We start from the raw sequence: 26,314 nt of genomic DNA, 5'->3' as shown, positions 1-26,314 counted from the left end.
TCACACGTGAAAATGTGTCCAAGTTTGATCAAGTTATAAGTCTGTGTACTGAATGAGGCAGAAAGTCCTGTGGGAAAACTGATCATGTAAATTAAAGGCTTCATAATCCATACCCACAAAAGGGCAAAATTCAAATTGAATGTGTATCCTTAATTATGGCTTTTCTTAACCTTTGAATGCTTGACTTTGCAACCTTAAAATTTCTTTAATGTAGCTTTTGTAGAGTTGTATTTTGGCTCAAGACTTCAAGTTTTAAATCTTTCTCCAGAAAGTTAATGTATCTTGATGTATGGGTCTTCTTGCCCTGAAGGTGAAAGCCTGATTCTGCCTGGCAGCGCCAGTGTTCTTCTAAGCTAATATCTGTTCTAATCTTCCAGCATCAACACTGAAAGACTATGTAAGAAAAGTAAACTTTTTGTAAGATATCCTTTATTCAAAAGCTAGTAATATATCTGTGAGTGGTGGTATGATACTAATTTATCTAGCAAATCTTTGGCGTGATTTTGATTTCGGTGAAGCAAAATAGCAAAGTAAAAACAAAAAATAATACATTTAGCATTTATGCAATGAGGACATTTTCTCTGTGTGAATCTTTAAGAGCAAAACTAAAGGGAAAATTCAGGTAAAAATTAGTTGGACTTTAAAAGCAAAGTAACTTTACATAACTGTTAAAAAAAATTACATTCAATTTTTCACCTGCTTTCTCAGTTTTCAAAAGCAGACTATCAACCTGCTCTATTAAGATAAATAGCCAAAGACGAGGAATATAGAATCATAGAATATTAGGACTGGAAGGGACCTCGAGTGGTCATCGAGTCCAGTCCCCTGCCCTCATTTGGCAGGACCAAATACTGTCTAGACCATCCCTGATAGACATTTATCTAACCTACTCTTAAATATCTCCAGAGACGGGGATTCCACAACCTCCCTGGGCAATTTATTCCAGTGTTTGACTACCCTGACAGTTTGGAACTTCTTCCTAATGTCCAACCTAAACCTCCCTTGCTGCAGTTTAAGCCCATTGCTTCTTGTTCTATCCTCGGAGGCCAAGATGAACAATACCTGAAAACGGCTATCATGTCCCCCCTCAATTTTCTCTTTTCTAAACTAAACAAACCCAATTCTTTCAGCCTTCCTTCATAGGTCATGTTCTCTAGACCTTTAATCATTCTTGTTGCTCTTCTCTATATAAATGCTTCAGTGGCCAATTTTTTGACATGGGATTATAATGTGGCCTACACTGTTAAGACTGAGAAGAAATTGGATACCATTCACATGAAGAATGACTGAAACATCAAATAATACAAATTCAAGTAGAATGCAGAAATCTATTTTCTAATTTGATCCTTCTCTATAAAGTGGTCAGCTGCTCTGAATGCCTACCAACTTCCTTGCAAATATCATCTTTGATGTTGACACAGTGTAAGCAAAATGAAAAACCCAGAAGTAAACAATGACTGCTGAATGATGTCAAACACTGTTCCACACAGGCATCCTATTACACCTGCTCTCCGAGTTACGAACAAGCTACGGACCAGTACTTGGTTCATAACTCGAAGTGTTCGTAACTCAGATCCCATAGAGTTACATGGCGACCGTGCTGTTTGTAAGCACGAATCTCCGTTTGTAACTCGGATCTGCATTTACGACTGCTTTGGTCGTAAGTGGAGGTGGTCGTAACTTAGGGAGCGGCTGTATAGTGTACCAGATCTAGTCCAAGGCAGATCATCATGGAAACGCATAACACAGTACGTATCCTTTATGTTGTCTGTGCAGCAGCATAAGAACCAATTTATTCCAGAGTCTTCATCCTCTAACTTATTAGCCTTTAGCTACTTGGAGTCAGTGGCTTTGGAGGAGCACAGACATAGCTTATGTTCAAATAAGAACTTGAACTTTTGCTGGCTAAAGAATGGCAGACTTCATGTTCGGGATGTAAGCGACTACTCGACTATCCAATAAGCTTATCAGATAGTCGAGTAGTGACTCGACTAGCTGCTTCCCCCCAGCTGCCTCTATCAGAGGCAGCAAGTGGGGGTGGGAGCAGAAGCTTGTCTGGGGGGGAGCCAGCTTTAAAAGCTGGTTCCCCACAGCACCATCTCCATGGGAAAGCAGGGGAGGCAGAGGCACAACAAAAATGGTGTGAGCAGGCACACGCCAATTCCCATTGTGGGCACTTCAGCCTTTCAAAGGTTGAACATTTGAAAGGCTGAAACACCACAGCAGAAACACAGGGCGAGTGGGGACTGGTTGAATCCCAGCTCACCCCATGTGGTGCCCCCTCTGCTCTGCCCCTCTTTCAGAATTCTAATACCACTTAAAATTTAAACTAGCCATAGGTATATCTGTTTTAACTCAGCTTGGAAGCTCATACACAAACAGATGCATTCTATTTAACATTGTAATGGGTGGTTTGTGAACTTATCTGAAGGGGAAAAGAAAGGGTAGATTCTGCTCTAAGTTAGCTGCCACTGGAGAACCTGCAATTATACCAAGGGTGTTATTTTAAGGGCTGATGTACACCGCAAATATACATCATTCTAAAGCAACTTATTTCTCTTCTATAACACACAGTATGTTTCAGAGATATTTAAGATGACTGTTCAGTTCAGCTAATAAAACTTGACGAGAGTTCATACAAGTTCTCTGTAGCTTAAAAACCAATTTTTTGCAGGGGAACTAAGCCAATAAGTGTCACTTCTGGACAGTATTATGAAAGCCACTGTACCAAATGAATGAAGGTTACATTTTCATTTAAGACTTCCTTCCCTCCCCATAATAAGTATTAAACATTTTCAGCTCTTTTAAACAACTTCTATACTTACCTAGGGCAGTATATTACAAGACACATTGGGTTAGCTACTATACACAGTTTGCAGAGTATTCAAACTGCCATGCAAACTGAGTAATACTGGGCTTCAAAAGATTTTCTTTTCTCTCAAGTGTCTGAAGAACTGAGTAGATTAAACTAGACTCCAATACCCTTCAAAGGGTTTTTTCTGACATAACTATGGAAAACTAAATCCCAAGTGCATTTTTTGCCAAAAACGGCATTTTAATTTTCCTCATGCTTTACATTTGTTAGAAATATAAAAATTCCCTCTCCAAAACATTTTTCTATTGTTTGAAGCCTACTTGGTGGCAACAAGAGCTGCTTTAATTCGTTGCTGTCAAACAGCTAATAAATTATTACTTTCAATATATTTATAAAACTATCCTTATGTTACAGTAAAATAAGAATAAATTCTGGTGTCTATTGCAGTGGAATTTAAGGTTGAGGCTTCAGTAGTTTTGCCTACTTTTGATAATGGAAGTCCAAGTCATTCATTTGCCACCTGCTCTGCTATTATAGGAACTTCAAGGCTACAGATAGATAATTAGGTACTTAATAATAAGTTTTCAGGCTGCAAACACGAAGCAACTATTCTCACTGCATTCTTATAATCAACAAAGCTAGATAAATTCTGTAGTACACTTCAACTCCACCCTGCGTTTGGGGAGCATCTTTATTCAAATTCAAAACAGCAGATTACTTGACTAGATCTGAAAATTAATACAGTGCTATTAAGCCAGTAAAGCAATCCTGTAGATCAGATGACGTACCCTTGAATTGAATAACTCAGTGGTAGACACCCTGTGGCCCATCAGGCTTATTTGACTGTTGGCTGCTAGAGATTTTGCTGAACCTCCCAGCTCTCAGAGGTCGCAGTTCGCTGGTCCCAGTCAATGGGATCTATGGGGACAGCACCTGTAGGCCCCCTGCAGGGCTGGAGCAGCCCCCTGCCCATGGCCGGTGGGGAGCTGTTCCAGGTGCCACCGGTTAATCTTTCACATCCCTATTTCAAACCGCATTATATTAATGGGCAGCAAGAACTTTTAGCACATGCCAGCAAGGTCTATATGGCCCAATTAGTGGGTAACATGTTGATTCACGTGAGAATTCACACCCCTTGAGTGCACATTAGGGATGTAAAATCCCATTTAAGTAGTTAACCGGTTAAACATTAACTCAGTTGGCTAACTGATTAAACTGCGGGGGGGGGGGGGGGGGTGTTCCTGGTACCACCAGAAATGGTGAAATTTGTGGATATTGGGAGCCATGATTCATGGCACCTGCAGTGACCTCCCTGGGGCCAGGAAACATGGTTCCTGGCAGCTAGGTTGTGATTCCCACAGTTCCTGGCCCCTGTCACACACATGGTAGGGAGAGGAGACTCCCAATGCAGGTAGGGAGAGGAGACTCCCACAAATATGTGGAACTGTGAATAACAATTCCGCAAATTGCAAGGGTCTCCTGTACTTTCTATTTAAGTTAAAACAAGTCTGAGGTTCCATAAGAAACATTGTGCCTAGTAAGCTTATTAACACAGGGAGAGAGAATGTCTTCACAAATGTTTATCTAGTCTCTGCTTTATGGCAGAAGCAAAATAAGAATAAGTAGCAAAATATCTTTTCCTCAGACCTAATCTTAACTAAAGAAAAAGCTAGCTTTGTAAAGGTACTAGGGGGTGCGCTCTCTGCTCACTACGCTCACCTACCCCTCTCTCTCTGGCTGCTTTTGCTTCACTGACAGAGCCTCTCTGTCACCCAGCAAGAACATTCTGTTGACTGACAGGAAAAAACTCCTCTCACACTCAGAGAGAGAGAGAAAGAATATCACACTGTAACTACTGTATCACTATATCTGGATAATCAGCACTACTTCACATATATGTCAGAGATTTGGCATCTAGAGTCTATAAGCTTTCATCTCTGGCCTTCCAAACAAATGGTATTCCTGCACTCAGGGCTCCTGTCTGAGCCTGGACAAATTCATGCAGAAAGACTGGCAGAAAATCTGGTTGACCAGGTCATAGGTTATGTTTCTCTTTCTTTCTAACTATAGTATGCTATAAATCCAACAATGATCCATGATATGTGGATATTCTCCATCCCATCCCCAACCCTTAGCTTTTCCTTTCCAGTCAGAAAAGTGCTGGAAACCAGATATCAGACTGTCTTACTCACTGGAAAGGAATAAAAAAATTGGCTCCAATACTACTTTGATATGAAATTTCTATGAATTCATGAATTTGTAATGCACCCAATAGTATCTGCATAACAAAAGAGCATTAGTCTACATAACTAAATTCTCCACGTTCATGCTATTTTATCAAGCTTTCACAATGAAGATAATTTCTGGGGCATATTTTCCACTGAGAAATTTTAAAACCATTCTGCAGCTATTGGTATTTGGGGAAAAAACCCAAGACTCATTCTGATCTTGTGGATAAGAAATTCTACAGTTAGCAGTCTTCCACTGAAAATTCAACTCGAAAGCATCTATGATATCACCATAAATGGAACAAATGGAAAGAAAGGCACATAGTTAAAACCGACTCCCACAACAAAGTTCATTTATATGAGGCAATGAATCATTTGGATTCTGCACCATACAGATTAAGTTCAAGTTTAGATACATATTAGACAGAAAAGGATAGAAATGATAACCCTCCAGAATCAAAGGGCAAAATACCAGTTAAGCTACAGAGAAGCAGGGGTTCTTGTACATTTCAAAGACGGAATGCAGAAGTGCCAATCGACTAGTGAAGGGAAATTCCATCCACTACTCTACTAGTCAATTAACTGCAATTTAACATCCTTAATTTAGATGTTGCTTCACTTGGCACTGCAATGCAGTTTAAGCCTCCTATTCAAAGTGATTTTGGAGTCTAAGGCAAACAGAGTTAGGTATGCAATGCTGAATAAAGAAACACCCAAGTATCTTTAAAAATGTGGGCCTAGTCTTCTCACCAGGACATTGTCCTTCTATTGGTATCACTCCTTTTGGACTGAGTTAGGCATGTATTGTATATTTTTTAAACTGGTAAAATGCACTGCACTGTATTAGTACCGGGAAAAGTGATATGTGGATATTCAGTTAACTTGAGCTTACAAATGGACATCTCTGGTTGGAAGTCTATACTCTACTGCTTAGGCCAAATGAAATGCCAATTTCAGACACTAGTACAGATGCACACCAGCATAAGAGCGGAAATAAACTTAGATGGTGAGTTTATTAAAACAGCTATTCAAACTAAAAAACAACAATTTTCTACAATTTCTAATCTAGGAGGGAAAGATTTTCCTGCACAGGTAGCATTCAGTGTGGTACGTCATGTATAGTTTATTGTTCTCAGAATTTAAATTACCTTTGACATTACTTCATTAACCTTCACAGTACTGAAGGACTAACCACCACCACTACAGGCTGAACCTCTGAAAACCGATATTCTCTGGTCCGACAATATACTGATATTCGTGGCAGGATCACGAATGCTTTGGACCAGACAGCCCGGGAGTCTAATGGTAGGAGGGCCAGCAGCCCGGACGGAGCCAATGGGACTGGAGCCCCACAGAAGTGCTGGGGACAGACTGGAGACATCCAGCAGCTTGCAGCAGCACAGAACCATAAGAACATAAGAATGGCTGTACTGGGTCAGACCAAAAGTCCATCTAGCCCAGTAGCCTGTCTGCCAACAGTGGCCAGCACCAGGTGCCCCAGAGGGGGTGGACCGAAGACAATGATCAAGCAATTCGTCTCCTGCCATCCTTCTCCAGCCTCTGACAAACAGAGGCCAGGGACACCATTTCTATCCCCTGGATAATAGCCTTTTATGGACCTAACCTCCAGGAAATTATCTAGCGTCTCTTTAAACTCTGTTGTAGTCCTAGCCTTCACAGCCTCCTCTGGCAAGGAGTTCCACAGGTTGACTACGCGCTGTGTGAAGAACTTTCTTTTATTAGTTTTAAACCCGCTACCTATCAACTTCATTTGGTGTCCTCTAGTTCTTCTATTATGGGAACTAATAAATAACTTTTCTTTATTCACCCTCTTCACACCACTCATGATTTTATATACCTCTATCATATCCTCCCTCAGTCTCCTCTTTTCTAAACTGAAAAGTCCCAGTCGCTTTAACCTCTCTTCATATGGGACCTGTTCCAAATCCCTAATCATTTTAGTTGCCCTTTTCTGAACCCTTTCCAAGGCCAAAATATCTTTTTTGAGGTGAGGAGACCACATCTGTACACAGTATTCAAGATGTGGGTGTACCATAGTTTTATACAAGGGTAGTAAGATAGTCTGTCTTATTTTCTATCCCTTTCTTAATAATTCCTAACATCCTATTTGCCTTTTTGACCGCCGACCAGAGGAAGAAGTTTGGCCGCCCATGGCAGTGTGGGGATGGAGAATCCCAACAGTCTGCAGCAGCACGGAGCTAGGGAAATCTGGCTGCCCATGGCAGTGTGGAGCCAGGGGCTGGAGAATCCCAGTTGCCTGGGGCAATATGGGGCTGAGGGCTGAAGAATCCCAGCAGCATGTGTCAGTGCAGAGCTGGGGAAACCTGGGCCACCTGCAGCAGCACAGGGCCAGGGAACTGCAGCAGTATGAGGCTGAGGGCTGGAGAACCTTGGACATCCATGACAACCCGGGACCAGGGAGGCAGTGGCAGCAGGGTGGACAGTCTGGCTTGAGGGCGGCGAGGAGAAATAGAGGACCCCAAAGGCAGAGGGTCATCTGGCTCAGGGCCTGTGGCAGGGGACACCTCCTCTGGTCCAGAAAATTCTCTCGTTTGGGACGAGTCAGGCCCTGACATTGCCAGACCAGGGAGATCCAACCTGTACTAATTTTGGAGAACTGGAGATTCGAGAGAGAAAAACAAAATGAAAAAAGCAAAACAAGAATCCAGCAAGCAATCAGTTATGACTGTCACTCTCTTGGGATTTAGACAAGTATTAGCAAAGACATGTGATTTATGCCACTAATTCACTTTCTGATGAAATGCAATAGTGAAACAAAAACATCCTCATAACTCATCCTCACCCTGTTTTTCAGAATCACTTATTACAGAAGTATTCTAATTTAAGTCTCAGAAACCAAAGGAACTTACGACTCTTGTTCCTGTAGATCTACGTATTCCTCGATTAGATAGGCTTCTTGGGCTAGTTGAAGTTCCCAGTGGGAGAGCTGTGGAAAGATGAGGAGGACTGGAAGGAGTCACCAAAGGAGACATCAAGTTATCTAGCATACTTTGCTTAGATTGGGAGTTTTTATTAGTAAAAATGAGAGGTTCATTGTCCCCAGCATCTCCACTACCAATTTCAGTCTTCTCTTCATTCTTAATCCTTCTCAAACAATCCTTTAACATCACCTGAGTTGTTGGCTGGCTTAGCCAACACAGGAAGAGTTCATCCACTTTCATTTTTAGTACAGGCTGCAAAACTTTCCCAGCTGGCATCTTCTACCAGTTCAACAAAGGATCTCAAAATCAACAGAATAAAAAAAGATCACTGCTTATTCCACGGTTTTTCACTCTTTTGCATAAAATCCAAGATGCCTATTGAGAGAAAGATTTTATTGCTTAGTATCATGATTGTAAGAAGTATCAATACTTAACTAATTCCAGGTGGTACAAACTTGGATACCAGGATTGACGACAAACATACAACAAATAAATGAGAATAAGACCACATTCCACCAACTGTGATTTGTACCAGGACTTTTAAAACTAATTTGAGCTGTGAAGTTTATTCTACGGGTCCCCATCCTGTGCAATCTTCACAAAAAAAAAAAAAATTATCTGAGGCCAGAGCAATACTACAGACCTATACTGGTAAAACTACATCACTCAAGGTGTGAAAAATCCATACCCCTGAGCAACAGTTATACCAACTTCACCACCCACCGACAGACAACTCCTCTTGCCAATGCCATTACTGCTTCTCGGGAAGGTGGATTAACTCCATCAATAGGAGAAACTCTTCTGTCAGCATTGGAGTGTTTTCACTAAAGCGTGCACTACTAGAGCACTGTACATGAAGACAAGCCCTAATAATGTTTAAACATTTATTTCCAACTTTACCAAAAAAAAAATCTTTCTTTCTGTGAGTGTAAATGTGCAAAGTTCCAAGTGCTTTTGGGGTTTTTTTTAATGAAAAAAGTCAGTCTTGAATAAGGCTTAAAACCGGATACTACAGAGACAAAGTGATTACTCAGTATAATCCTAAATGAAGTTTCTAGCAGGTTGTTACTCAAAAACATCTTGTGCAAGAAGACGTCCACACTGTCATGTGCTTTTGCGCAAGAGCATCCATGGCAGTGTGGACACTCTTTTGCGCAAGAAAGCTCTGATGGACATTTTAGCCATAGGGCTTTCTTGTGCAAGAAACCCTTGCCCCGCATCCACATTGCCTTCTTGCGCAAGAGCTCTTGAGCAAGAGGACTTACCCGTTAGAAAAGAGCATAGCTCTTGCGCAAGAAGCCCTCTCTTCCAACGCCGTACTGTAACTCTTCTTGTGCAAGAGCAGGCGGGGAGTGTGGACGCTCTGTGGAAGAACGGCTGTTCTTGAGCAAGAACCCGCCAGTGTAGACATAGCCTTGGATTGTTATGTCTTAGTAAGAACACAAAACAAATCACTGTTGAAAACACCAGTTAACATTATTAACCTTTACAATGTATGGAACATTGTGCTTTTAAAAAGCCAGTGCAAACCTATGATGCTGGGAAGTGTTGGAATAGCAGCAAGACCTTTCAGCTTTGAATTTCTTTCACTTCTGAGGCAAAACTCCAGTTTGAACATGCCTAAGTTTAGAGTTTAAGGGAAGAAGGAAAGGGCTAAAGCAAAATACTGAGAAAATCTGGTTGTTCTCCCAGTTCTATAGTTGATCCTGATAACCTGTCACCTCACTTAAAAAAAAAAACAACACACACTCTCAGAAAGGGGCTTAATGTTTGCAAAACATTCTTGTCCTTAGATGGAAGGCTTTACAGATATGTAAAATACTTGCAATTATTATTAAAACCTGAATTAAAGTAGCATATTTGAAGCTTTTGACAAAACCATAAAAATGTACTTATGTTTAAATTAGGAAGTTTGAGCTTTTATCCAATTTTCCAGCTAACATATGTCTTAACAATGGACAAAAAACTCAGGAACCTTTAAACATCTATAACATCACTTAGTCAAACTTCCTTTAGATATGGCTTGTTTGTCCTGGTTTGAGTAAATGTCAGATCTGCAGAGTAATACACTGCATCAGAATTAACTACAAGTTCCACTAAATATTTGAAGATTGGGATTTCAGTTAAGTGAATTTGGGGCACATGTAACACTGAAAGATGATTTGTGCAACATAATACATTGAGGCTCTTTAGTAAAAAGAGACACCCATACTCCACATTTTAAGCTATCATCAAATAAAAGCAGAGTAAAAATTCAGTATTCAGTTTACCCAAACTTGCATATGTTCAATTCCATATGTTGATTTCACAGTTTTCTACAGGGAAAGCCTAAACACACTATGCAGTGACAATGCTTGCAATTAAGCACACAAGACAAGGCAGGCAGAGCTACAGTTAAGTGACTGACATTATCTCACCCCTTCCTGTACATTATGTTGGTTAGTGTATTTTTCAGACGTTGTGTTTACAGCATCAGAGTTATCCATTGTGTTAAATTCAGACCTTTTTCATTGAATGACAACTATTTGATATGGAAGAAACCCATTGCATGGCCTAGTCCACAAAGCTCACTACAGGGCTGAATGCACAGTGTCTGTCTCCTGATGGATTCAGTTCCCTGAGGAGATCAAACCAGGGTGCACTACTGTCAGTCACGAAACTAATAGACAGCAGGCTTAAGGCTATCAAGAGGAAGTACTTCACACACCGCACAACCTCTGAAACGTGTCATCTAGGGATGTTATTAAAGCTAGAATGATAAAGTTAAAAAAGAATTAGATCACTTCACAGAGCATAGGCCCATCAATAGCTATTCGCAGAGCTACCAGACTGCTGCAATATTGGGGGCTTTGTTTTACCCCATTCTCATTTTTCACGTCTGACATCCTAGCCATTAGCCAAGATTGTCCGGGGTGCAACCCCGCCCTCCTCCTGGGTGCGCGCTCTGGGACATCTGGAAGCGGAGAGGGGATGGATGGTTTGACAACTGCCCAGTTCTGTTCACTCCTCCCGAAGCACCTGCCCTTGGCCGCTGCTCACATGGCCCCTTGCTCTGGCCGCTACGATGGCTTCAGCCGCCTTGCTCAGCCCCCCCCCCCGCCCCGCCCCCGCCGAGCCCCTGGGCAGCGGACAGGCCCCGGCCGCACTCAGCTCCCTGCTCCTCTCAGGTCCCTTCCCCACCGGGCGGCTCGGGGACCCGCTGGCAGCCAGGGCCCGGGACTCCCCCGCCGGGCTCGGGGCGCAGACGGCGGCGGCGGCGGTTTCACGTCTCACCTCCGGCGCCTCCCGCCGCTGCCTTCAAACCCACCGCGCCGCCTTCCGGCCCGCCCCGCCCGGGAGCCGGCGCTTTATCCCCCCCCCTCCCCCGCAGCTCTCACGAGACTCTCCCAGCGAGAAGCTGCGCGCGCGGTTGCCCGGGTGACAGGAGGGCCCACGTGGCGGGAAGAAAACACCGCCGCGCCGGGAAGAGGCGGTGGCTTGATGGCGGCACCGTGCGGGCGCCTCGCTTTCCCAGCAGCCCGTGCGGCTTGACCTCCTCCTCCGGCTGCTGCTGCTTTCCTGGCCCCGCCCTTTTCCAGCTCTACTTTCCCAGCAGCCCGTGCGGCGCGGGGGGCGGGGCTAGGTGTTGATCCTTCCCCTCCTCTCCCAGCACAGACTCCGCCCCTTTGCTGTCCTTGAGCGCAGCCTCCGCCTGCTCCATGTCCCTGGTTGCAGGGGATGCAGCCCCCGCTGGCCAGAGGCTCGGGGTTTCTACCCCGCTCCAGCATTGCCCCCCCCCCCGCGGGGCTGGAGCAGGCAGAATCTACTAGCCTGGACCTCCCAGGGCTCTGGTGCGCCTGGGGAATGGGGGCAGGGTCTGTCTCCTTCTCAGTGGGGCCACACGGCAGTGAGAGGTTGGGGGTTTTTTTGTTTTACCTCTCACTTATGTGCACCCCCCAATTGATTTTTTTCTGTGTGTCAGCAGTCTTCCCTCCCCCCAAAAAAGTTCCCCATCCCTGCCCTATTGGCTCCCACCCTTGTCTCTTGTGGGTCAAGGATTGGGGCTTGGTTACCTCCCTGTGCCACTGGATCTTCAGGATCCTTCCCTCCTGCTTGGGAGTCTCCCCATCCTTATGGCTGAGGGCACATGCCTGTGGCAGGGATGCTTCTGCCTGGCTTCATAGTGCATCACAACATAAGGGACACAAAGTAGTGGCCCAGCTTGTCCCTACAGCCAAGAAGTCACAAAGCAAGGTGCTGCTGTGCCTCAGTGTCATTTGCCACTATGGTCCTAGGCTCCTCTAAGGGACTCTCCCATCTTCACCTAAACCCTTATGGATGGCAGCCTCTTTTGGCAATAGTTGCTAAGCAGTGGGTCAAGGGCGCACTTGCTGGTATTCTGAACAGAGCTGACTAATCACGTGATGCTGGCTCTTCTTGTTTCCAGCTGTTAAGTTCCATTAAAAGACAGCTAAAAATACATTAAATATTTTCCTATTGCGTTTCTATGTAAGCAATTGCTGTAGTTGCCATAGGAATGCTAAGGTGGGGGTTGCAAAAGGGAGGAAAGGTGTTTCTTCTAATGGACAAATGAGAGAGGGTGTGAAGCCAAGCAATGCTCAATTAAAGGTAAATAGTAAAGGTAAATAGTAAAGAGTCTTTCTGTTAAGAACTCAGTTTGAGAGCCACTCCCTGCGATATAGTTCACCATACTCTTGCTCTCCAGCTTCGAAACCTCTGCATAGTTGCATCATTTGTATACATTTCACAAATCTCTGCGGCTTTTTAGATAGGCTTGTGGGGTTGAGAATATAAAGAGGGGCATGTGCTTATTCCCTTATATGCACTTTTCACTCACCTATTGGCATCCAGCTGCAGATCCACTGTATTTTTACCCAGATATTCCCCCACCCTTTCCTAATATGGTTGCACTTCCTTTCATATATATAGTGCAACCATATCAGAAGAGGTTGTGGGGAAATCTGGGATTTATTCAGCATTGCTCGGGTTAGCAATATTCCCATATGAATTGGGGGGAGGCTTCAACACCCCTCACCCTCCCTAAAGGGAGCCTGGGGGAGAGGCGGGGGAGGCTTAGTTAGGACTGACTGTGAGGAGGTTAGTATTCAGGCTGCTGAGGGAGAAAGGACTGCCCCAGCCCTCTCTGACCGCAGCAGCTTGGGGTCAGGTGATAAATGCCTGTTCATGGCCGCTACAGCTGTAGAGGGCACAGCCAGGAGAGGGGCGCATGTTTCCCAGCCGGGAGACAGATACACACACAGACAAATTATTTCAGATGGTTGTCCCTTTGTCTACCCCGGCCCCCATTATAACTGTCCCAGTCCCCATCACTGATCCCTTACTACTCCCCCTGTTGTCATACAATATAACTGTCCCTGCAAGCAGAACCCTCCTTTTCCGTGTTATGAAAAACAATCACATTACACGCACATCCCATTATCCTGGCACAATCAAACCATGACCTTGCTTTAAATTATGATAAGAGGAAGCTGCATACCCAATTTGGTGGTTATTGCTCTTACTGTTTAGGAGGAGTTATTGAACAAAGAGAAAGACAAACTCTCTCAAATATATAAATAGATAAACTATGTGTCACTGTGAAGTGAAAGAAAGGATTTTGCTAAATTTAAACGATTTGCTGCTGGCTTCCTATGGCATCTTCTGTGTAATGGTGGAATGGCGGTGTTTGAAAGATTAGTGTTCCAGGGCTGTAGCAGCGTTAGAAGTGTTCTTTCCCTACCTTATCATCTATATGAAGCAGCAGCAATTAAGTTGAAATGGAATTTAGTATTTGAGAAGGGAGGAATGAAGAGTATGTCTACACTGCAGTAAAACACCCATGGTTGGCCCATGTCAGCTGGCACAGGTTGCAGAGCTATACAATTTCTGTGAAGCCATCTGGCCTTTGGCTGGAGCCTGGGCTCTACTGCAAGCTTGAGTTATTTGACACAGGCCAACTGCAGGTGTTTTACTGCAGTGTAGACATACCCTGAATTTAAAATTATGTGAATCTAGGAGCTGTGAAAAAGTGGCCCTGCTCCTCCACTTGTGAAGAGTAAAGGGAAGAGGGGATAGACAAGAGGAAGCTAAGATTGCATGAGCAAAGGAGAAGGTTCATATGAGTGGTGTTGAGAAACAATCTTGTATAAATCCAACTGCCAACAAAAGCAGGAAAGCAGTTGCTATATTAAAAATACTCACCTTCTACCCAAACTACTGGCACAATTGTCATTTTTTTTTAGCTTTTTGAACCATTCCTGTAAATAATTTCATATTTTGACACAGTTTTTAAAATGGATTCAGAGATTATAAGAAAGTCTGAAAATTGACAAGGAATAAATTGAGGGGCTTCACTTTTTTGAGTAAGATAATACTCTGGCTCCTGCATAGTGGACTGTAAAGTCAGGAGAGCAGAATATTAGGAAGACAAAAATGAATTGAATTGCGTTCTCCAAGATGGAAAATTATTAAGGCATTGAATATAAAATATGAAAAATAGAATCTGAAGTAAGGAAAAATCTGTGAATATTCTGGAAGTAGTCAAGGACAGATTTCAATATGGAAGATGAGGGAAGACAAAAAATATTATTTGTCATGGATTATAAGATTTCTGTCCCTTGGAGTAAAGGCCTGAATTAAGCAGAGTGAATGACAGAAAAGTCAGAGACATGGAACAAAGAGGACTCTTAAAACATTTTGAAAGTCTCTGAAGCATTCCTTTGCAATGATGTAGCCATCTGTTGATTGACAGAGTGACAACAGGTGGCAATAAGGGATCAGAGAGCCAGTTGAGTGAGTTGTAAAGTTGGATATCATCTGCATAGAAATGATTCCCTTTGTCGATGCTGACAATGAGAGCTCCCATAGGGAGCAGATGGAGAAATCAGAGAAAGGAAATAAACCATCTGTGAAAAATACATAGGGTCAAATCTTATCTATGCATGTTGGTGTAAATTCACAGAAACTAAATTTACTTTAATTGAATGTGTAAACATTTACACTGTTTTCTGTGAGATGGTAATCAGACCCTTTATGTCTTCAGTGAAGCAAGTAGCATTTGGAGAAAATCATCAGCTGGAGGTAACAGTTTGGCAAGTTGGTCCAAGGAAACAACTTGAAAGAGCTGGACCAGGTCTCCTCCAACAAGGTGTCTGTCTCTTTTTATGAAACTTGCTTCTGCTCCCCATGTCTGAACTCAAACTTGTCCAATTTTAGAAAAAGTTGTAAATGCACCCTTTTGTTAAGGCCTTCCAAATAAGAGCTGACTTTGGATTTCCTGTGACAGGGCTAGCAAGCCCCGCACTAGTGACAGTGACGTCCCAGTACTATGGGGGGAACGGGCAGAGAGGAGGTGGTGTGCTTCTTGCGTCTGCCCGGCGCAGGCACATGACGTCACCCGTTAAAGCAGCGGAGGGGATGCCGGCGTCTGTCCAGTGCAGGAGAGTGACGTCACCCGCTGAAGTGGCAGCGGGAGGCTTAAAAGAGTCAGGGAGGACCCAAGAGTGGGGAGAGCGAGGAGTACAACCCCAGGGAGGAGGGCCGGTGGAGCAGCCTGATGGCCAGAGAGCAAGAAAGCCGGAGGCACAGCCAGACGAGGTGCAGTATCCAGCGGAGGTACGTCGGCATCAGTAGGCAGATAGGAAGTGGCCCAAGGCAGGGTCGTGAAGCCCGTGGGCTGGTGAGTTTAGGGGAACTCCCCCCTCATCCAGGCACAGGAAGTAGGAGTTCCTGCCTTAGGGCCCTGGGCTGGGACCTGGGAGTGAGGGTGGGCTGGGTCCTCCTACCCCGCCATCTACAATTGTCTCCTGGTGCTATGAAAGCGGTGAGCCTTGCGAATGGTATCGGAGATTGACTAACTGAGAGACTGCGGGGGAAACTGGTGAAGGGCTTTGGACTTGGCCGCTCAGACTAGAGCGGGCAGCGGCTCATGGGGGGAGGGGGCAAAGAGTTTTCAAGGAGATGGCTTTTGAATTTCCTTAGGGTTAAATAAAAGGGGAACACGCACGCCTCCTGAGTCCAATGGTTTACACTTCCCTATAGAAATTTGTCTTCTGACTGGTATTCCCACATCTCAGTTGGTTTAATGTGTGGTCAACATAGATTTGTTTGGTCCAATTTGTTCAAAATTTACCCATTTACTCCAGTGATGAACACTTAAAATGTACATTTGAATAATAAAAAATGAGTGTATTAATTATGAATCGATATCCAGTGTCTTAAAGTAATGGAGTCATATTCAGTAGTTACCTAAAAGGTGATGAAAGTTATACATGGGGATAAGTGATGATCAGGAAATAGGGTTAGGGGGATGTAGGTGGTGCAGTAAAATAATGTACACCAATATGTGACTCGGTGGGTATGCAAAATTAGTATACTTTTACATGCTTAGGCACAAAAAAGGAAGGTTTTATCCAAAGGGAACTGACAGTCTTGTTTGGCCGCTGGGCATGTTCCCAGAAGGAGTGGGGTCTTTGGTGGAAGGGGTTGGGTCAAGGGCAGACAGCCCTCAGTACTGCCCAGATTGCAGTGCCCCGCAAAGGGGCAATTATCCCAAGTCCTGATGATTTATAAAGGCCTGGGACTCTGGGCTGCCACTGTTGCTACCTTGGCAAGAGCAGTAGCAAGTAGACTGCCCTTTAAATCACAGTCGGAGCCCCACACTGTGCCTACTGGGTGGCACTAAGAGCTAGCTATAGGTGAGTGCAGCATGGTCTGGGTGGTACTGAGGGCTGGCTGCCACAATCCCCACCCCTTCCAGCTGAGATCCTGCACAAATGCCCCCCATATTGTCCTGGGCCTATCAAAGTCTCTCGCCAGCCCTGCCTACAGCATTTACATTACTTATGTTTTTAATATATTACTTATTTGTAGCTTCAAATTAGGGTGACTAAAAGACAAAAGAGGGACATGTGTAGGATACCTATTACCCTCTCTGGCCATGCCCCTCCTCTTCCCCTTACTCTCCACCCTGAGTCCTGCTCCTACTCTTCTCTGAGGCTCCCGTCACTTGCTCTGGCCAGAAGCTGGAGTCAGGCTATGGTAAGAGCATCCCAGGGAGCCTGGATTGAAGGAAGAGCTGCCACAGATTTCTCACAGACTTCATGCATGGTGAGGTGAAATTTCTATTTTTTTAGGTCAAGATTCAATTTACCGAGAAGAATCTTTACATACTGGAGTTTCAAAAATGCACATGTGGAGGAACACTACACTTTCTTAAGAGGTAGTTTTAGAAGAGAAGAGCTACTTTGTGTCCAGCTTCTAATATGGCTGTTGCTGATACAGACCACAGTTTTCAAATTTATGTATCTAAAGCTAGGTGTAAAACCTATATTTGAGAACCTAAGAAATAAATAGTGACCTGATTTTAAAAATTGCTGATGACTTGCAGCTCCTGCTTAGATCAATTGGAGATATGTGTGTTCAGCATTTCTAACAATCAGGTCACTTTTATTTAAGTGCCTACATTTGACAATTCAGACCATAGCTGCTGATCTGGTTTGTGTCTCAAAACTTGCTCTTGGTTTTCTAACTCGATCATATGACACAATCAAAGGGTTGTGGAAAGGGATCTGACATAGTGCATCACAAGCACATTGTGAGTCAACAGCATAACACTGTTGTAAAAAGACATCCTGGGATATATTAGCAGGAGAGTTGTAAGCAAGACATTCTTCTGTTCTACTGTGAGCTGATTAGGCCTCCTTTGGAATATTGTTCTGTAGAGTTCTGCGTGCCACATTTCAGTAAAAAAAAGGGGATAATTTGGAAGTCCAGAGAAGTGATCTAGAAGACATGACCTTTAAGACTCAGAGGGGTAGCTGTGTTAGTCTGTAACTTTAAATACAATTAGTAGTCTGGTAGTACCTTAGGGTATGTCTACACTACAATGTTAGTTCGAACTAACGGACGTTAGTTCGAACTAACATTCATAGCCGCTACACTAGCGCTCCGCTAGTTCGAATTTGAATCGAACTAGCGGAGCGCTTAGTTCGAACTAGGAAAACCTCATTTTACGAGGATTAAGCCTAGTTCGAACTTACTAGTTCGAATTAAGGGGTGTGTAGCCCCTTAATTAGAACTAGTGGGAGGCTAGCCCTCCCCAGCTTTCCCTGGTGGCCACTCTGGCCAACACCAGGGAAACTCTATGCCCCCCTCCCGGCCCCGGACCCCTTAAAGGGGCCCGGGCTGGCTACGGTGCCCGTGCCAGGTGCAAGCCTGCCAGCACCCAGCCAGCAGACCCTGCACCTGGCACGGCACAGAGCCACCCACCCGATGTCCCCCAGCGCACCCCTTCTTCCCGGGACCAGGCTGGCCACCCAGGAGCAGGTGTGCATGAAAATCAAGGGGGTCCACTGAGACCCCCGACCCTGAGCCCTGAGCTTACAATGGCCGTCCTGGGTCAGACCAAAGGTCCATCTAGCCCAGTAGCCTGTCTGCCGACAGCGGCCAACCCTAGGGACCCTGGAGGGGATGGACCGAAGACAGTGACCAAGCCATTTGTCTCGTGCCATCCCTCTCCAGCCTTCCACAAACTTTGGGCAGGGACACCACTCCTACCCCCTGGCTAAGACTACTCCATGGACCCAACCTCCATGACTTGATCTCACTTCCCTTTAAATTCTGTTCTAGTTGTAGCCTTCACAGCCTCCTGCAGCAAGGAGTTCCACAGGTTAACTATTTGCTTTGTGAAGAACAACTTTCTCTTACTAGTTTGAAGCCTGCTACCCATTCCTTTCCTTTGGTGTCCTCTAGTCCTTCTTTATGGGAACTAATGAAGAACTTTTCTTGATGCACCCTCTCCACCCCACTCATGCTTTTATAGACCTCTATCCTATCCCCCCTCAGTCTCCTCCTTTCTAAACTGAAAAGTCCCAGTCTCTTTAGCCTCTCTTCATATGGGACCTCTTCCAAATCTTTGATCATTTTAGTTGCCCTCGCCTTTCCCATCCTCTCTCTTCCCCTCTCCCACCTCCTTTTCCCAGTCTCTCCGAGTTTTGTTCAATAAAGAGAGATTCTATTTTTGACCACACGTGTCCTTTATTTTGTACACCAGGAAGCGGGGCTAGGGAAGGGTAAGTGGAAGGAGGTGAGGGAGGAATGGGGTACGAGCCCCCGATGGGAAGGACTGGGCTGGCTCTGCGGGCTTCTGGGGGTGGAAGCTCTCCTGCAGCCCCCCGATTGCCCCCTCTCCCCAGATGGCAGCCTGCGGCAAGTGCAGCCGGGCTGATGGCCGAGTGGTGTGATGTGCCCAGTGTGGGTACTCCGGGCAATCCAAGCCAGGACTGCTTTGCAAGCGGGGCACCCCTTAGAACTGTCTGTCCGGGGTGGGGGTCGGGACCCTTTAAGCACAGCCCTCGGCTAGCCTGAGACAGCATCTCCACGCTCTAAGTCCTCCTCTGATGCCCTGCCGGCACTGCTTCCGGCCATCCTTAAGCCCTGTTCAGGGTCCACTCAATGTGGACTTGCTAGTTCGAATTAGCAAAACGCTAATTCGAACTAGTTTTTAGTTCTGGATGCGTTAGTTCGAATTAGCTTAGTTCGAATTAACTAATTCGAACTAAGTTAGTTCGAACTAGCGCTGTAGTGTAGACGTACCCTCAGAGATTAAAAAAAAAGTATATATAGTATCATGAGCTTTTGTGAGCAAAACCCACTTCTTCAGATGAGCAGAAGTGGGTTTTGCCCACAAAACCTCATGATACTATATCTACTTTTCTGTTAGTCTCTACGGGTATGTGTACACTACCCCGCTAGTTTGAACTAGCGGGGTAATGTAGGCATACCGCACTTGCAAATGAAGCCCTGGATTTGAATTTCCCGGGCTTCATTTGCATAAGCGGGGAGCCGCCATTTTTAAATCCCCGCTGGTTCGAACCCCGTGCAGCGCGGCTACACGGGGCTCGAACTAGGTAGTTCGAACTAGGATTCCTATTCCGAACTACCGGTACACCTCGAACTACCTAGTTCGAGCCCCGTGTAGCCGCGCTGCACGGGGTTCGAACCAGCGGGGTTTTAAAAATGGCGGCGCCCCGCTTATGCAAATGAAGCCCGGGAAATTCAAATCCCGGGCTTCATTTGCAAGTGCGGTATGCCTACATTACCCCGCTAGTTCGAACTAGCGGGGTAGTGTAGACATGCCCTAAGGGTGTGTCTAGACAACATGGCTCCATCGACGGAGCCATGAAAAGTAGTTTACTTGACATAGTCAATGAAGTGGGGATTTAAATAATCCCCGCTTCATTAAAATAAAAATGGCCACCACGCTGTGCCGACAATCAGCTGATCCGGCACAGCACGGCAGTCTGGACGCAGATCGGTCGACAAGGGAAGCCTTTGTTGACCGCTCCTGTAAGCCTCATGAAACTAGGTTTACAGGAGCGATCGACAAAAGCTTCCCTTGTTGACCGATCTGTATCTAGACTGCTGCGTTGTGCCAGGTGATCTGATTGTCGGCACAGCGTGGTGGCCATTTTTATTTTAATGAAGCGGGGATTATTTAAATACCCGCTTGATTGACTATGTTGAGTAAACTACTTTACATGGCTCCGTTGATGGAGCCGTGTAGTCTAGACACACCCAGAGGTGCCACAGGACTACTTGTTGTTTTTGTGACCTATAAGGGAAGACTGAAAAAACTGGAGGGGGGTTAGTTTGGAGAAGAGAAGATTGAAATGGGACTTGATAAAATTTTTAGAATACATAAAAGGTTGTTACAAGGAGGAAAGAGAAAAAATGTTCCTCTTAGCCTCTGAGGATAGGATAAGATGCAATGGGAATAAATTGCAGCGAGGGCAGTTTAGGTTGGACATTAGGAAAAACTTCCTAACTGACAGGATAAGTAAGCACTGGAATAAGTTGCCTACAGAGATTGTGGAATCTCTACCTTTGGAGATTTTTTAGAGTTGGTTAGATAGACACCTGCCAGGGATGGTCTAGATAATACTTAGTCCTGCCATGAGTGCAGGGGAGTGAACTAGCTGACCTCTCAAGGTCCCTTCCAGTCCTATGATTCTATGATCATACAGGAAAATGTAGGGATTCCTGTCTGACCAATGGGAGAAAATCCAACTTTCTGCTATTCAAAAAAGAAGTATTAATGCTGAAAGCCATCAAGTACTGAAATCTGCATGGATAGAGCACTGACTGCTGAGGCTTCATGCATTGTCTTGTCTGCTAGGGTGAGGGGAAAGGCTAAGAAAATGTTAATAGGCTGAGAATCCCTTACATTACGGACCCACACTACCGGACCATGCCACTTCAGCCTTTCTTGCAGCTGCCTACCAAAAATAGAGCTAGAATGGTGAGCTAGATATCACATGGCCTCCCAAAGTAGCATCATATGCAGACAAAAAATTTCAACAATGCTGACTTAGTGCACATGCTCTGCAGCCAGCTACAAACTTGGGAAAGCATGAAATTTAGAATTAAAGTTCAAAATTTGTTTTTATCCCTTCACTTTGTGACAAGAGATTATAAAACAAATAGTCTGGATAATCACTTTCAGATCAACAATTCTTGCTGCACCAGGCAGGGCGTAATGTTGGGTTTAATTATGAATTGCTCTGCTGCCTGTCAACTTGTGTCATAGATTTAGACATTATTTTAAAATATGTTTTGTCCCTGAATATGTTTTACTTCCTCTATATCACATTGTGTATTTATTGACTAAGACATCATCACAGGCTGTCTCTTTACTTTAGGGGTTCTGGCTACATGGCAGCATTTACATTTACAAGGGAAAAGAAAAAGTACAAGCATAATATGTAAGTACTATAAGCAGGGCTCGACAAATAATACAATCTACTCGCTCGTGGCGAGTAGATTGTAACTCGGAAGAGCCGGGTTCGGGCAATCTGCACATGTGCAGATGGCCGGAAAGCACCGCTAGCGAGCGGGGCTCGCCACAGTTTGGCGAGCCCTGACTATAAGGATCAGTGCACTATTCAGTAAACAGGAAAAGCAGTTGAGCAGTTGTTTGCCATTTCAGCTTTAGTCAGAGTAATTCATATTTATATTACTGTGGAGCAAGAAAATTGAGCAGTTGTACATTTTGCTGAATTAATATTTAGTAGATTGTTTCTTTGTGGGCCTTCACTTGGACCGCAATCCACATGTCAAAGGCTGGTTCCCCATTAAGGGCACGTCTACACATCAGGGCTAAAGCCAAAATAAACTATGCAACTTGATCTACGTCAGTTGTGTAACTTAAGTCGAAATAGCTTATTTTGGCTTTTGGCTTTTTGACAGGATGGCGCTGTCTACACAGCAGGAAGTCTGAGAAAGAGCAGTTTTCCTCCATCTTCCCTTACACCTCATAAAATGAGGGTTACAGGAGTTGGAGTAAGAAGTCCTCCAGCTCAACATTATTTTGACATTCTGTTGAAATAACTGCTTGCTGTGTAGATGGAGACTGTTATTTTGGAATAATGTTAGTTATTCTGAAATAACGCTGCTGTGTAGACATAGCCTAAGTCATCCTGTTCTTCGCATCCTGTATTTACAGAGTTCTAATGCTGTATGTAAAAGTTTTATCTAACAATGAACGTAGGACATAAGAGCCATATGAAAAACTGCTCAAAACACAGTTTTAGGGGCTGTGTTTAGCAAGATGTGTGAGATATGGGACATAACAGTGTGAATCTATTCATTTTCCAGGTTGAGTGTCATTGAGACAAATTCTCCTTTCACACTGATGTGACCATTATAGATCAGAACAGAATCTAATGCATTGCATTCAGCAGCAGCAAGCTGGTGCTAGGCCTACCAACCATTTCATCTGCCCCCAAACACACAGGAGCCACTCTGGGATCATGATCCCCAGCAGCTTCATATACATGGCCAGGACCTAGCAGAGGAAACTAGAGTTGAGTTGTGTTATTGTTATGGAATATGAATATCTTTGTACTTGTTATTTATCTATCACATATTTATTCCATGAGCAGCATAGGAATTGCAATTTCTTTACTAATTTTTTGGAATTTCAGTGATTGGGTTTTACAAGTATATGATAGCCAAGTATATTTTTGTTAGAAGCTTTAACTGGTTCTGAAATAATGTCTTTTATTTGTGGAGTCTATTGTAATGTATTATATGTGTGCCAAGTGACAACTTTGAAGTAAAACACACTATCATCTTGGCTAGTGGTCTAATTAGTCCATACATTTAACAATAATTAACCAAATTAGTAGTTGAATTATGATGTTGTGCAAAACACATATTTAGTAAATAACATATATTCCTTCTTTTACTGATTTTGTGGTAATCTATGAAATAATATCTTGGAACTGCAGTTAGAGTTCACTCTTTTTCTCATCAGTAGCAGCATTTCCAGACTCTAAATGGTGCAGGATCAGGCCTTTATGAGAAGTGGGACCTAATTCACTATTGTACTACTGCAGTTGTAAGTTGCTGGATCTGGGCTTTGAACAATATTTTAATCCAGCAAGTAAAACTCATTATTTTTAAAACTGTGGGCTAATTACAAACTAATGCATACCATATTTACTTTTTCTGATTTTTGAAAACTCATGTCTTCATCATTAGAAAATACCAGTTCATTTCTAATATCCATAAAAGCCTTCAGGAGTAAGTACATTTGTTTCCATTCTTATTAAGAAAATGTTAAAATTTCCAGAAGATTCTGGGCATAGAGAACCATGTTCCTTTGCTCTTGTTAACATCTTTTTAGTTATATCCATTACTTTAGAAAGGAATAAAACACTATACAACTCTTTAGTGCAGTGTTGCCAATAGTCACACATTTATCATGAGTGTCATATTTGGTGTTTCTTAAAGGCTCAGGTCCTGCCCTCCTGTGATTATGAAAATATAACAACAACATCAACAAGTAAGTTTATAGTCCTCCTAGTTGCAGATAAAAGCTTAAAAATGGACAAAATCATTTGCTCATTTTGGTCATCAAAATCAGTGCTCAAAAACACAAATTCAAATAAAAAGAAACCCACGTTTATAACTTGTTTAAATCAAGATTTTAAAAAATCAATTTAATAATGGGAGGGGGACTGATTCATGGTTTCTGAGTGCTTGGGATTTCCAATTCTATGTCAGTAGAATTGTTATTATAGCTCTATCCAAGTATTCCAGTACAGGACTTTGTCATGCATTCTTAATAGTCTATTTTTTACCACAATAACTTAGTTTAAGACAAAAAGAATTGTAGGTTTTTGAGATATAAATGCATTGGAGTGGGCTGTAGCATAAGGTTAAGAGTTGGTTACATATTTCAGATATTGGAGCCAGACAACAATTCAGTCTAATAATGTGCACGTCTATGATTTCCTGAAATTTGCTAGTACCTGACCTCTTAGATGCACATATGTGACTACCCCATAACAAACTCTGTTATGTGGTGCCAAAAAATGGCATTAACTTCAGCTGCTTTATTAAATTGCTACCCATGCTTAGCTTATTTCCAGGGTGAACACGACACAGCACATTAGCAACTAATTCATAGTGTGCCAGCTAATACGAGAGCTTGTATTTCTTTGCCTATGCTCATGAAACTCCCATTTACATTAATCGGAGTTAAGCATGCATAGAAAGAACCAAACATGCTTGAATTCCTTGTCACAATATCTTGTACAGTTCAACAAAGTACTTTGTGATTCTCTTTGAAACAGGCATTTGGGACACATTAGCAGACTGGTACCTTGAGCTGAGCCATTCCCTTTTAATAGATTCTATTATTGCCCCTCTTATTTTTTCATTGTGAACTGTATTATATGGAACTCAGGAATCCAGCACTGTGGCTTTAAGAAAAAAGCAAGTTGTAAAGGCTGTAGGTCTAGAGAAAATGTATGATCAGTTCTTGTGATCCGAGGATTAGTATTTGATCACATAATTAAAAACAGTATCATAGAATCATAGGACTAGAAGGGACCTTGAGAAGTTATCTAGAATGATCATCCCTGGCAGATGTTTGTCTAACCTGCGCTGCAAAATCTCCAATGATGGAGATTTTACAATCTCCTCAGGCAATTTATTTCAGTGCTGTGTGTATATATAGCTCATCATCTGTATATAGTAGAGGATACAGTTAATACTCTGTGTCATCCTAACTTTGGAATTTCCTGACTTTTAGATGCTTTCCATGTAGTCTTCATGTTCTCTTAGGGCTGATTCTGGCAGAGCACTGAGCAATACTGTAAGGCAGGGGTGGGCAATAATTTTTAATGGGGGGCCACTCCAAGACTTTGGTAAGTGATCAACGGCTGCACTTCTGTGGCTGGGACGCGGGGTCTGGGATGGCAGGTGGGGTGTAGAAGGAGCTTGGCATAGAGGACTGGGGTGCAGGAGGGAGTGTGAGGTCTGAGAGGGAATTTGGGTGAAAAGGGGGTTATGATCTGGGGCAGAAGAATGGGGTGCATGGTCAGGGAGGGGTATGTGTGCAGGAAAGGATTCTGGCCTGGGAGAAGGGTGTAGGAGGGAGTGTAGGGTCTGGGAGGGAGTTGTGACCTGGAGGTGGTGGGATCAGGGGATATAAAGGGCTTGGGTGATGGCCTGAAGCAGGTAGTTGGGGGGGGGGAACGGGAGTGGGGTGCCAGAGGCAGGTTCTGGCTGAGAAGTGCTTATTTAGGCAGCTCCCAGCCAGCAGCTCTGCAGGAACCTGAGACATGCTCCCTGCTTGTGGGCTGGGCGACTGCTCTGTGTGGCTCTGCTCCAGCACAGGGAGAGAGGGAAGAAGGGAGGGGGAGGGGGAGCGGGAGGGAGGAGGCTTCATGTGCTGCCCCTGCTTCAGCAAAAATTCTCATCTCCTATTGGCTGGAAACTGGCCAATGGGAGCTGAGAGTTTTTGCTAGGAGGCGGGGACAGCGCATGAAGCTTACTCCTCCCTGCCCACACTGCACAGCAATTAGCAGCCTGCTGTTTAAAGTGGCTGCACCTGCTTTGTAGTAAGGGTGATGGTGAGGTGGCTGTGGGCTGGATCCAGCAGCTTGGCAAGCTGAATCTGGCCTGCTAGCCGCCTCTTGCCCACCCCTGCTGAAGGTGAAGAGAATGCTCAGCAGCTCGCAGGGTCACATACTTTTTCTGTGGAACTGTGAATTGTTTCTAACACCCTATTGTACAATACTGTAGCTAATTCATACAGGAGGCATCCGACTTGCGATGCAATTGGTTCCAGGGGAAGCGTTGCAAGTCGGAGGTATCGTAACTTGAACCCTCATTTACGATAGGCACCATATGCCGTTGTAAATGCAGGCCGAGGATGTAAGTTGGGGATTTTTGGCCCCTTCCGCACTTACAAAAATGGTTGTAAGTGCTGGGGGTCGGAACTAGGGCGGTCGCAA

The 26,314-nt window shown here is 44.1% G+C and overlaps 1 protein-coding gene across 2 annotated transcripts in view; it reads right to left on the bottom strand.

Moving 5' to 3' along the window:
- Positions 1-11,530, bottom strand: part of PPP2R3B (protein phosphatase 2 regulatory subunit B''beta) — a 90,053-nt gene extending 78,523 nt beyond the window's left edge. The window contains exons 1-2 of one of the 2 annotated variants that reach the window (XM_075916042.2): positions 11,280-11,530; positions 7,935-8,381 (exon numbers count right to left, since the gene is read on the bottom strand). In XM_075916042.2, the coding sequence (XP_075772157.1) occupies positions 7,935-8,282 (348 nt within the window). In that variant the 5' untranslated portion in view covers positions 8,283-8,381; positions 11,280-11,530. Of the gene's footprint in view, positions 1-7,934; positions 8,382-9,271; positions 11,089-11,279 lie in introns of those variants that run through there. The other variant, XM_075916050.2, reaches the window with a different exon arrangement.
- Between the last annotated feature and the right edge of the window lie 14,784 nt (positions 11,531-26,314).

The sequence above is a fragment of the Pelodiscus sinensis genome, chromosome 1, assembly GCF_052426305.1.
Source record: "Pelodiscus sinensis isolate ZL-2025 chromosome 1, ASM5242630v1, whole genome shotgun sequence".
Lineage (NCBI taxonomy): Eukaryota > Metazoa > Chordata > Testudines > Trionychidae > Pelodiscus > Pelodiscus sinensis.
The sequence above is the reverse complement of the archived record's forward strand: the minus strand, read 5'-3'. Positions and strand labels throughout refer to the sequence as shown.